Source organism: Heloderma suspectum, chromosome 5 (genome assembly GCF_057233095.1).
Source record: "Heloderma suspectum isolate Gila_16-S chromosome 5, 16-S_ref, whole genome shotgun sequence".
Classification (NCBI taxonomy): Eukaryota; Metazoa; Chordata; class Lepidosauria; order Squamata; family Helodermatidae; genus Heloderma; species Heloderma suspectum.
Window position 1 is genome coordinate 177,096,760 of NC_139462.1, and position 13,691 is coordinate 177,110,450.

Here is a 13,691-nt window from a genome sequence, read left to right on the forward strand (position 1 = left end):
GAGATCCGGGTTCTAATCCCCACTCGGCCATGGAAGCTCACTGGTGACTTTGGGCCAGTCATGGACTCTCAGCGCAGCTTATCTCACAGGGTTGTTGTTGTGAGGATAAAATGGAGAGGAGAAGGAGGAGGAGGAGAATGTAAGCTGTCTTGGGTTCCTTGCAAGAGGAAAAAAGGCGGGATATAAATGCAATAAAGAAATAAAGAAATACTATAACCTGGTGAGAGGATTGGGATTTAAGCTCTAGGAATGAAAAGGTTTTGATAATGAATTTAATTAGTTTGTTAGTGAAATTTGTATATCAGTTAAAGGATTTAAAAAATCTAGGTGATTAGAGCTGCAATACTAATATTTTCCTGGGAATAAGCCCCATTGAACTCAACTGGGCTTACTTCTGAGCTGACTTTAGGTTGTATCCAATGTTAGTTTAACCTAAGTCCCATTCATTTCAGTGGGTCTACTTTAAGTATGGCTAACATTAGATATAATCCATGCATAGGACTGTACTGCCACATCATTAATATGAAAGGTAACAGCTGCATTATGTAAAATACTTAGTGTAATCCTATACATGTCTACTCAGAGGTAAGCCCCACTGAGTTCAATGGAACTTACTCCCAGGAAAGCTTGTATAGGATTGTAGCTTTTTTGATACAATATGTAAGAGCTATTCGTACTAGCTTTTGTTGACTATCTCACCTCGTGATTATTTTTAGTCTTATGCAGGAAAGTATGTACCTGCTATTGGGTACTATATTCATACGCATAATCCTACATCGAAGATAAAGATCAACTTCAAGGGTGTTGCCATTGGAGACGGACTGTGTGACCCTGAAATGGTATGATTTCTACTTAATTGTGTGTATTTTAAATTCTTTGTAGACATAAGTGAATTGTGGTCCTCAAATTTCAGGCTAAAAAACGAATCCTGTCCCAAGTGATTTCCTAATAGTGCTAATACTTTTAATATTTGCCGTATGTTCCTTACCATCACATTAGTGAATTAGCTGCAGTCCTGTACAGAGTTACGCTGCTTACATGCCACTGACATTTTATTTCAGTCTTTATAAATTATTTGAAATTTGGTGGCATGTTTTTTTTTTTAATCTCAGATAATACATTGCCCTTGTTTTTTAATTATTTATTAATCAATTAGAAGGTGAGAACAGTTTTGACTAATACTGTTTGTTTTCTGCATTCCCTTTACAGATGTTGGGTGGCTATGCACAATTCCTATATCAAGTTGGCTTGGTGGATGAGAAGCAGAGGGATTATGTCCAGAATCAGACTGATCTGGGAGTAATCTACATCCAGCAGAAGAAATGGAAAAAAGCCTTTGAAGTATGTATTAAGAGATCCACATGCTGGCCTTCAGCAATGAGAACCATCTGAACAGACAAAGAGGTCAGAAGGAAGCAAGATGGAGGTCGCAAAAGTGGTGCTGGAAAAGGGTGTCCATTTATATTGCAGCAGATGGAACAAGAAGGAGAAAAGTAATAGGGGAGAAAAATCATTGTCCAATGTTTCTACGAAGTTTACCTTGGGCTCTTTTCAAAATTCAGTGTCTTAGTGTATGTTTACATAGGGATCTCTGACATGAATTGCTTTAGTTTCTCTAAGTCAGTGCTTGCATGCCCTAAAGGTTTAGCTTATCCCCAGGAAATCAGATGAAATGCAATCTTGGAATATGTTGCATCTGCTGCCTTGAACACATGCAGAATACCTTTAATATCCATGAATAATGGTTTCAGTTTTTAACCCCCTGAAAAAGAGGAAGGGGAAACCACCACCACACACACTTGGCTAATATGTATGATGAATATCTATTTGCAGTATATTGTATTTCCAGTGCAATGCCACAAAGCAATCTTTTGATGCATTCAGCAATAACTTTCTATTGAGTTACAGTAAAGTTGTACATTTTACAGGATCATCTTACTGATGCATATTATTACATCGGTAATGCATATATTATTATTGCATATGATTGTACTGCATATATCAATGGCCCATAAGAGGCTCTACCACACTAATTTGTATCAATACTACATATAGGATTGAGGTGGGCAACTTTGGGGATCCAGGGCCCATTTTTCCGCTCTGCAGGGCCATTGCATGGAACACCTGGAAAAAAATTGGCCCAAAATGAGTGTTAGTGCTACAGACCACTAAACAGGCCAGATTTCATAAAATCTCAGGTTTCATGAGCTAGGTATGCATAAACCAGGAATAGATTGAAACAGCAATCCAGATTGGCTCAGCAAGGAGAGTGGAGTTAGAGCGGAGGTAAAGGAAACTCAATCTCCTGCCTGGGGAGGTGGGAGTGGGTCATAAGTCTTTCCTGAGCTCAAATATAGTAATCACTTGGCTCCAACAACATGACTGAAATCCTTCCTTTTAACATTTCTTCATACAGGTATCTCTGTCCAGAATTCCTTCACTAGTCATGGCGAATTGAATTACACCGAACTTTGAATCTCTTTAGAAACCATTATGGAAACTAAAAAATAAACATTGGTTTGGATCCAGCCATATTTATATTTAGAGCACACCCACTGAAATCTATGGGGCACTTCTGTTAGTCATGGCTAATTAATTTCAGTTGGTCTACTATAACTATTTGTGTTTGAACGGTATTCATATTCATGGTTCTGTTCTCACAGGTGTTTGATTTTTTATTGAATGGTGATCAAACTGGAAGCCCTTCCTACATTCAGAATATTACAGGATGTAGTAACTACTACAACTTCTTGCAGTGCAAGGTGAGCAATCCTAAATGTGATAAACTAGACATTTTGAACATATGCTTTTAAGAGAGCAATCCTGTGGTCCCTCGACAGTGTCTGGGGGGCCATAGGATTTTTCAGATTCCTGGATCTGAGGCTTGAGACAGCACTCTGACCTTGGACTCAGGAGTCTGAGCTCCTTGTCTCATCACAACCGGCATGGAATGAACCATGCCAGCTGCCTTTGTGCGCTCGCAATGCAAGTTTGGACAGGTGGGAAAGGGGACATGCCAGTGGGCAGGGGACTGGGGAAGCAGGGATACGAGCTATCCCCAGCTGTCACAGCCTCCTTCCCCCCCCCGACACCTCAGCTAGACAGGTGAAAACACATGTCTAGCTAAAATGCAGAGCGGGAGGCACGACACACCTCCTGCTCTGCATTGGGTACTCGTAAGCCTCCAAGTTCAGAGGTTTACGAGTATCCAGGGTGTGAACAATAGGATTGTGCCCTAAAGCTATGAAATTATAGTCTGGAAAACAAAAAGTCCTGTTCTGGACAACGAACTGATGCTATGGGCCACCCTCTGTCAAAAGAAATAAGGCAAGGTGCTAACAACGCTTTTTTTCTCTGTGGGTTTGTGGAAAGACTCGCTTTTTTTTCATAAAGTTGATCACATGCTAAAGAGCTTGGCTGGTCAAGAGGTGGATGAACAATTCTGCACTGGTTGCCAAGGTAACTTAGGGCACAATTCTATGCATGTTTAGACAGAAAAAACTCCTACAACACCCAGCATTCCCCAGCCAGCCATGCAGGCTGGGGAATGCTGGGAGTTGTTGGCCTTTTTTCTGTCTAAACATGCATAGGATTGCCCCCCTAAGGACAATTGGGCTCCTAGCATTGTGCTGTAGCACAGATTATTTATATAGGATGCATCTGTCTGTCCGCCACCACCACCACTTTCTGCTTGCTTTGGCCGAGACAAGCCCATGCAGCTGGAAGAAGGAAGGAGACTATGTATTTTTCATGAAAATTTGGTTGTCTGTCTATGCCTGTTGGCCATGATAGCTCCATGGAATTTCTCTATTCAGAGACTGTGTAGAAGGTGCTGAGGCCCAGCAGCGGGATAGGGCCACTACTATAATGTCTGAAACTTTCCAGAAGTATGTTGCTAGACAGCGTTGGAAATCAAAGCTAGACTAGCTGGGCTTTTTGGTCTGATCTAGCAGGCTTTATTTCTTATGTTCTTATGGGAGGTGGTGTACAGTGAAGTAGTTTTCATGGATTAAGACTGGGTATCGTGTTGCCTGCATGGGGCATTGCTCCAGCCAGAGTGCATTTACATTAAACAGTGAATAATGAATGTGGCTGTGCTATTTCATCAGAAACAAGCCTCTTGCCTTTCTCCTCTGATCAATTCTCAAGCGCCACCAGTTATTATGACCCACTGGGTTTTCCCCCCTTATGAAGCTAATAGGCTTGAAGATGTTAAATTGCTTCATAATATCAGACTTAAATGTGAAACTGCAGGGATCATTTAACACAATCCTCACTGATGTGGTGCTTTGCATGCTTGGGTGCAAAAATAAAAAAACCCCTCTGCAGTATGGATGAATAACCAGGGTGTATAATTTTATTGTGTTGGCCATTGCAGCCATTTCTCTGGTTTTTTATGTATATATAACAGGAGCCTGCAGATCAAAAATATTTTGGAGAGCTGTTAGCAGTGCCAGAAGTAAGGAAATCTATCCATGTTGGAAACCTGACCTTCCATGATGGCTCTGTAGTTGAGAAACATTTACTTGAAGATGTGATGAAGACAATAAAGCCATGGTTGGGCATTCTAATGGATAACTACAGGGTAAGCAAGCTGCCAAGCCCAGTCTCTTGACTGTCAGTTTGAGAACATGCAGAACTGTCTTGATCCAAATATTTGACACCATCCTGACATTTTGTATCAATCATTCCTAAAAGAAAATAGAATAGTTTAGAAATTCAGTGCTAATAAATGTTACAGGAAAGTGCAACTTCAGCAAATTAACATATGAATTTGAATTTCAAATCTTATCTATGATTGGGGATGATTTCTTCATTTACAGTTTGTTAAAAGTGTGTTTTAGTGCCATATAGTTTTCTTTAATCAGACTTGCTTAGTGGAGGACAAAGAAGTCATCATGTGGGAACTGTACAACTTCAGTTTTCTTTTATATGTATTGAGGGGGAGAGGAGGTGTCACTAATTCAAATATGCTTCCATATAAAACATGCAGCATGTTAAACCTAGTTTTCAAATCTGATATAGTTTTCATGGGAATGGGATGCTTTTTGCCAGTTTTATCTCCAGCGCATCACTACACCATAGCAACTCTATCATGCTTGGGAGGGTGTCATCCTGCTGTACTACACTTATTCTTTAGCCCGAAATCAATGGAATGCATATAATATGCAGAAGCAGTTCAGGGAGGAGAGAGTCCTGACATCTGCTTCCATAAGAACTACCCTAAACAATCAACTGGCTTTATCTAGTAATGGGTCCATGTACGAGACCAGATGATTTGGGTCGTACATCCTGATATAGTTTTTGTGAGCTGTCTTGAACCTTGAAAAGGGCAGCCCAGAAATAAAACAATTGACTTTAATTCCATATACCACTGAAGTTGATCTTGACATGCATTTACATTATTGAACTTAAATAAATTTGAAACTCTTTTAATCATCATAGATTACCTCAAAGAATCCTTTGGAATTTTAGATTTGTGAAGCTTGTTAGGGATCTGTAGCCCTTCACAAACTTTTCAGCATTACATTGATTAGATAGTGTTCACAAAAGTTAAGTAAGTTTTAAACTAGTTTAAATTTGTAGTTTGCACATATCCTTGGAGAAAAATCAAAGAGCACACCTACTGTTGCAGCTAGTCATATTCTCAAATAAGATACTATAGTGCACAAACAATACTGTGACATTGTTCCTGAAAAAAGATATCTACCCTTTTTCTGCAACACACTTGCCTACACCCATTTGCTAGGGCCAGGTCTAAATGTTACACCCACCTTGTGATGTTGGAGTTCTCGTGTGATGTCTTTGCTCATCTGCAGCTCATCATACATAGGTAGTGCTGAGTTGAGTGTCCTGCTTTCCACCTCAAAATTATGTGATAGTTTGGCATGCTATCCTACTTGCATAGGAAGTACAATGTTCATGTGCAACATGACTTGGGAGGTAGTTATTTGTCTGCCAGATCAATTTGTGCAGATTGCCTCGTAGAGACAATCTATCCCTCTTTTTGGCTATAGTTGTCTAGCAAAGTGCTGGCAAAGGAGTCAGTCGGCCCAAGCAGGGTGCCCATATTAGCTGAAGGCAGACACTATGGGAACAGAAGGCAAAACGTACATTTTAATGCTAATTATGCCTAATGGAATGTATTTCCACAGTGCAGTTTTAAAAACCCACAAATCCCCCATCACATTTGACTACTGGGGGGAAATGACCTAACAGATGTCTCGAGCAGACAACACACCTGACAGCATTACACCTCACTTCCTGCATGACTTCCTAACAACAAGATAAATGTAACATTTAGACCTGGCTTCTACCGCTGGAGGCAGGGGGTCTTTCAGAGTTGAAAGACCCCCTGCCTCTTTCAGAGTTGAAGCAACCTGCTTGTATGTATTGAAGCATTAGGCTGTTTTGGTGAATCCAAGCTTGTTTCCTAAGATAGAGGTGTACTGATGGTGAAGATTTCTTGAGGTCAAGAAGTAATACAGGACAGAAGTTTGCTATAATGACATGCCTGGCATTTTCTGGGAAAGGGTGAATATTTTCTCTGTATTTCCATTGGAATGAAGTGTGGGTTCCTTTTTAGGAGATGTAAAAGAAACAAAACAAACATCACTTGCTTCTCACTCAACCAAAACCAGATGGGGAATAATACTACACATAATTCATTGTATAGGATTTATGGAGGATACAGTCTGGCATGTGGTAGCCGTAGTGATGGATGTTGGGGCCTGCTGACCTTTTGAAAAAAGTATAATAACTTATAGATTAAGAGCAGCACGCTTGGTGCTTAGAAATGCTATTGGAAGTGCTTCAGAAATTCTGCCACAGGCTTTGTTTTTGACAATCCCATCATACATCCTGTTAAACTGTTTGCCATCATTTTTGTTTTCTTTCTTTTCCTCTAAAAGAATATGAAGAATTATAACAAATAATGCGATGCAGAAAATGCTGTATTGAATGGTATAAATGGCCTATTAGAATTCTGGCACTCTTATCTTTGGTTGTAGCCAATCAGCACCCAGCATGCCTTGTAAGTGATTTGTTCTGGACCAGTCCTTTTGTTCCAATTTGTCAGCCTGAAAGTGTAGTGTTTGCACTTACTCTGTTCTTATAGGAGAGAAACAGACACGATAATTTTGCAGGATGCACAAAGTATGGCAAATGATAATCTAGCATGACATGTTGTGGGAGGACAAGGGAAAGCTGTTCAGTGTTCAAGGGCTGGAAAAAGCACTAGGTGCAAATGTAGCTATGATGACAATGTGCAGGTTTGCACATCACACTGCAAATAAGCCATGGTGGGTTGGTTGTTCTCTGAACATCCCATGGTATGCCCAACAGACGATCAGGCTTGCCGTGGCTTGTTCTCCCCCTGCTTCTCCCCCTGCTCAGTCTCAGTCAGGCAAGGTATTCCAGGTGCCTTTGCAGCAAAACCTGTCTTGTCTCCTTGCTCCGGCCCCCTCCTTGCTCCAGTCGCTAACCCTTTTCATTCCGTGGCTCCCCTCCCCTCAAAAATGCACAAATGGGGTCATAAATAATAATAATAATAATAATAGTTGTTGTTGTTGTTGTTGTTATTATTATTATTGGTCGGTCTTTTGCAAGTGTGTGCTTACGGCTGTCTGATATGTGTAGTCTTGCCTGATCAATTTCCCTGTATGTTTCAGCTGTCAAAGGGAGCCCTGATGTGGAATAGGTAACATACAAAAAAATTGACACGATGAGGTTGCATATAAGCTAATTTGCACACAGTTGTGAAGGACCGGGGAAGAAATAAGAGTAAGAGAAAGGAGGGACCCAGTAGTGCAATTCAGAAGAACCAAAAATGGCGGGGGAAAGGCAAACAGAGCAAATGCACCAAAAGGGGGCAGGGCAATATCTCCCCCTTGGCAATCCTCTCTCTTTTAGGTGTTGAACTGACACTTCTCAGTATCTTCCACCTTTTCAACATTGATTTTCTGCAGTCTCTAGCTACTCCAGAAAGGGGAGTTATGAACTCCCTGCCCTCTTTTAGTGGCTCCTTTTCACATCAGTTACTGCTGTGGCTCCTGCACTTTAGTAGATGTATGCAAATATGTGAAAGACCAACAAAAATAATGGTAATAAAGAAATTATGAGCCCATTTGTGCATTTTGAGGCACTGATTTTTTTTTTAAAGCCAGGGAATGAGTTATGGTCCTTCTTAAAGTGCCATTTCGGCATTGGTGGAAAGGCAGTCCCTGGTGAGGGAGGCTGGAGGCAGCACCAGTGAGATTGTGAAAAGCAGCACAGGCTTTCTTGCTGCTCTTGCCAACTAGCTGTGTAGCCATCCAAGAAACACATGATAAAATTGCTCTCTCAGGTTTGGACAACACGACAACCCACCATGACTATGAACAAACCTCCAGCGAGCCATGAGTTCTGAGTGTGGCTTGTTCTAAACAAAAGAAGCCACCCTGCGGAAAACATGTTGACACAGCATCCCATGGTGGCTGGCTGCCCATGGTACGTTATGTCGGGCGAACCCAGTCAGTGGCTTTGGGTTCAGAGAAAAAATACACTTCCTAGTTAAAACTAGGGATGTCAGAGAATTCTGCCTCGGATCTTGGTGAGGCCGAATGCCAGTGCATTCGGCCCCCGAAATCTGTGGCGGAACGGCCTGCCACCCCCCGCGGATCTCTCCCGGGACGAGACTTACCTGGGGCAGATCTTCCGGGCAGCGGCGGCAGCTCTGGCTGCAGCGGCGGTGGCGGGCGGTCTTCCGACCGGCTACCGCCGCCGCCATTTCCAGGCTTGTGAAAAAAAAAAGAAAAAGACGTGATAGGCTACGTAAAGATTTACGTAGCCTATCATGGCTAGGTTTAAAAAAAAAGAAAAAAAAGACGTGATAGGCTACGTAAATCTTTACGTAGCCTACTAGCCTATCATGGTTGGGTGTGGGTTAAAAAAAACGAACAACGCGTACGCAAATTGCGGCGGCTACGGCCACCGCCATAAATATTTATGTAGACTATGACGGCGAAAATCAAGGGGAACGCAAATAGCGTAGCGGGCGCTATTTGCGTTACCTTTTGATTCGCCGTTTTAGCCCACGTAAAGATTTACGTAGGCTAAAACGGTGAATGAAAAAGGGACGCAAATGGCGCCCGCTATGCTATTTGCGTTCCCCTTGATTTTCGCCGTCATAGTCTACGTAAATATTTACGTAGATTAAGACGGCCAAAAAGAAGGAACGCAAATGGCCATTTGCGTGCGTGGTTGTTTTTTGTTGTTGTTGTTTTGTTTTTACCCAGAGCCCTCTGCAGCCGGAAATCCAGCTGCGGACGGCTCTGGCCTGGCCGGGCCAGGCCTGGACGGCTGCTCCACGAAGCTGCCGCAGAGCACAGCCGGCCGTTCAAGGATTCCGGGGGGAGGAACGGAGCACCTCCCCCCCGGCCAGGATTCCGGGGGGAGGGACGGAACTCCTCCCCCCCGCACCATCAACATAATCCGCGAAAGGTAAGTCACTTTCGTACATCCCTAGTTAAAACTTAAATTCCTAACCATTTTATTCACTTCATTTTCCAGAAGGATGCAAAGTGCCATCTATCGATATATTTAGGCTTTTGAAATGTTATTACTGTTTTTCATTAGATTGAGCATCTTGCTGCAAGTTTATTAAAAATTGGATAGAGACCAAGCAGAACCACTGAAAGATTTCTAAAACTGAACAAAGGAAGCAAGTTACAGATTGGTCTTAATTAAAATAAAGAGAACTCACTCAGATGTAATTAGATTGACTTCCACTCATAAATTTCAACATGCAATTTTAAAGTTCTTAATTGCTTTTACTGCTTTTGCTTCTGAATTTTTTTTGATGATGATGATGAGCAGAATGGTATTTATTCTCCTTCCCTAATTCCCAGATGTGATCGAGGCTGCATTCTGCTTCTAGGAGTTAAGGATGCAGGCTTGAAGGATTGGGAGTGGTTCTTCAGGCTCAATATGCAGGTAGTGACGGAAAGAGTTGGTCAAGACAGAACAAAGGAGTTCCTTTTAAAGTCTAAGACTTGGCAGAGCTGCTCAGTTACTGTAGTTGTGGTGGTTCAGGGACTCTGGGTCTTGAACTGGGACTCTCATGTTTGGAAGCTGAGACTTAGTTTGGTGAGCCACTTGGGATGGCATGTATTCAAGCTTTGGAGGCGCTTTCAGAAGAAATGTGTAAGAGAAAGCGATGTGATGTGTAGGGATGTATAAAAATTTTGTTTCAGTTTACAAATCACTCAAATATGCTCCGTTTGCAACCTCGAATGCAACAGGAGTGCATGTTCTCCAAAAATGTTTGCAAATTCCCATACTTGCATTTGCTTTCACAAAATATGCACCTTTAAAAATGCACAGCTTTTGAACAATGCACACCCTTCCCATTCTAACGAACCAAAAAACAGGTCGCAAATGGGAACAGAAGCAAGCCAAATGGAGCTCTGAAGTAAAACTCAGAGAATTTGAGCAAGCTCAAGCATCCCGGGTTCTCCCATCCCTAATTGATGTGCAGCATCAGCCCCTGCAGTTGACAGGCATTGTGATGTCTCTTGATTAGCCATGCCTGATATAAATACCAGGAGTCCAGTCTTCTGCCCTTTCTGGTCAACAGGGCAATACCTATTTTCTACTACATGCTCCAGTTCCCCACTTCTATTCACCTTCCAAATCTAGATTTGGATGCAGCTGTCCCACAGCCCTTCCTGGACCTGGCAGGTGTGCAGGATTAAATATACACATCTCACAGTTCTTGATCAAAGCAGATTTTTCTTGCTCTTAAAAATAGCTTCTTCCATTTCTACCTTATTGTACTATTCTCAAAGTTTTCATTTAGCTATCATATTGTCTAAGATACTGAGAATGTCATAAACATAAAATGTCACTTACATTTTCCACAGGTTTCTCAGGGGACTTATGTAGCTGAGAAAGTTATTGGTATGAAACACCAACAGTGTGTCTGTGTCAGCGCACTCAGTCTCTACTATGTATGACTTTGCATATTGGATTTGTATAAACTGACTTGCCTAAGCATGACAGGCAATTCTCCTCAAGCATCTCCTTCTCCCTGCTGCAGCCCCTTGCACCCCTGACAAACTGCTCCTGAATATTTGGAGGATCCTCCAGAATTATATGTGATATGGCTCAGCAGGATGCAGCTGGGAGAAGGACTGGGAGAAACTGGGGAGCTTTCCTCTTAATATGCACTCACATAAGGTGCTCCCTGAATCCATGCTGTTGCCATACGTTCTCATTCACATGGATATGCAACTTGCATAATGACCAATGCAGGTCTCAGGGTGCCTTTAAGTAGAGGTGCACACACAGTGGATTCATGCACTATGCTGTTACAGAGGGAATAGCTTCTTCTAGAATGAGGAATTAGCTTAAATGCTCATTCACGTCCATTTAAGAGGAGAACATTGGCTTGATTAGTATAGCTACCCCATAGCATATGGGCTAGTATACGAGGTCTAACAGGCCTAACTAGAAAAAGGTGTAGAAAAGATGAATATTGGGGAACTTAGCATTTACCAAGTAAGGAGGGGAATGTGTGCTATTGAAATGGCTGCGCAGGGGATTGGAAGGCTACAATCAAGGAAGCACAGGTGCTGATGGCAATGGTAGGCTGCAGGGGCAAAAATGGATAGATTCAGGAGAAAAGGAAAAGAAATATAACAGTAGCGGGTATAAGTACCTGACTTCAGAGGAAGGGCAACCCAAGGGACTTCAGTTATGGTTGATTGACAAATATTAGAAAAATGCTGTGGGCACAGACTATCCTTGAGCTTTGCAGCTTTAGTTCCAAATTCAAAAAGATGGCATTAGCCTCGTGCTACTCTGGCCTTGTTGATAGTAGGCTGCATCACAACATCCAGAACAAAGGTGTCTGGTGAGCAATAATGGGGAGACCAAATGAAGGCTAAGCTTAGACTTTCTTAGGGAGCCCAGAGTCATCACATTCTTGGTCAAAAACAGATTTAGATAGAGTTTTGCCAATGGGACATCTCCTTTAGAGTTTCCAATCAAATTCAGAAATTGTGCATTCGGCTCAAGACGTTTTGATAGCCACTTCCCAGTGCTCACTGCTCCCTATGGGACCAAATCCACCTTTGGACTTGGAACCAACAAGTCATGCATAGGTCTCAATCCCCTACCAGGCCCCAGAATGGTTCAGTAGAGCTGGTAGGTTGTGCTGCATTATGCATGGAACATGGCTTTGGACTCAATAGTGGAGGTGCTTTTTCAGGGGGTAAAACTTTCTCTGACCCTGGAAATGTCAGGTAGGAGCCAGAGAATGGAGAATCATGCTAGGAAAAAACAACAAAGAATGATACTAAAAATTAATCAGACCTTGGGTTCATTCTCTCAGCTGAGACACACCAATGTGAGAGTTCCCCAGGCAGAAAGAATATTAGCTGCCTGACCTCTGAGGCAGTTATAGGGTTCCAAATAAAGGGAACACAGAGCTTGATGGGTCAGAGGCTGGGCCATGGTTTCTGTTCATTTGCTAGAACAATGGTTTGGTTCTGGCAACTGAATAAAAGGCTCAGGGAGGTTATTTGCCTTTTGAATAATTTTCCATCTAGCTTGCTATACAGTGTGGCATAACACAATTGTAAATCAAAAGGTGTCATGAAGGGTGCTCGGTGTTTGACCTGTCTGGGAGGTAGGGACGCGTCTGTATTGGGCTGTTTTTCCCACCAGAACTTATGACTGGCAGATTGAAGGAGGAAGTAAGGATATTCTGTGGCTCCTATGCCTCTGTGGTGGTTCCTGGCAGCTCTCAGGTTATGCTTTCTGGAACAAGATGGATCCTTGAGCCAAGATGTCAGGGTAATGTCAATTGAATTCATAGCACATAATACATGTGCCAAAAGCCAGCACATCTGGAGTCCTCTGGAGCTGTTTTATCAAGTTTCCTCATCAGATCTGTTTTACAGTGTCATTTGTGAGGAAATATTATACCAGTAGGTACAGGCAATGAGCAAAACATGGCACATGTGCCAACTGGCCATTTCTCAGCACTCATCTACAACATTGGCTCTATTGTTCGTAACAGAGCTTGGGGGAAAGACCTCAGTCACTAACCCAGGCATAGTCTTTCAGCATTCCAAGTTTCTATTACTTTCAGTGAAATAAGAGAGACGCTTTTGTATTGGCCCCAGGCCTGTAGTTTTAGAGGACTTAGAGATCCGTAGTACTCTCTGACTTTAGTCCATCAGCTGCAGTTTTCCTGCTAGTGGGCCTCTTCATTGGTAAGATGAGTCAAAGGTCGATATCGCCGCCTTGGCACATTCCATGCTAACGAGCGCTGGCCTTACTAGGGCCTAGGATGCGCTTGAGAAGTGAGGCTATGTTTATGCTAAGCTACAGGTGTCTGTGCTGGGAAACTTCTGATTGTTTTCCTCCTGAACAAGCACTGTTAGCCTATGCTGGGAAAGTTGCAGATGAACGCTAATTAACGCTTGCTGCTGTCATGCTGCCTTACTGCTAACATGTATGGTATAAAACCCATTGTACCCCTTGGCTCTGGGTTCAGAGAAGCTGTCTGATCCAACCATTGGGTGTGCCTGTATGCAGTAAGTACTCAATAAAGTCTCCTTGTAAGCAAACCTGCATCTGGCTTATCATTATCTCGGCACCTCTAAACCTTAGCAGCCCACGGCCAGGGCAATACAGCTTTTTAG

At 42.5% G+C, this 13,691-nt stretch overlaps 1 protein-coding gene across 15 annotated transcripts in view; it reads left to right on the forward strand.

The window, feature by feature from the left end:
* Positions 1–13,691, forward strand: part of CPVL (carboxypeptidase vitellogenic like) — a 64,822-nt gene that overhangs the window by 37,780 nt on the left and 13,351 nt on the right. For all 15 annotated transcript variants that reach the window (XR_014792343.1, XM_084858479.1, XM_084858485.1 and 12 more), the window contains 4 exons: positions 717–839; positions 1,210–1,341; positions 2,664–2,762; positions 4,412–4,585. Coding sequence is in view for 14 of the 15 variants with exons in the window: in XM_084858479.1 (XP_084714605.1) it covers positions 717–839; positions 1,210–1,341; positions 2,664–2,762; positions 4,412–4,585 (528 nt within the window). In the remaining variant the exon portion in view is untranslated. The remainder of the gene's footprint in view (positions 1–716; positions 840–1,209; positions 1,342–2,663; positions 2,763–4,411; positions 4,586–13,691) is intronic.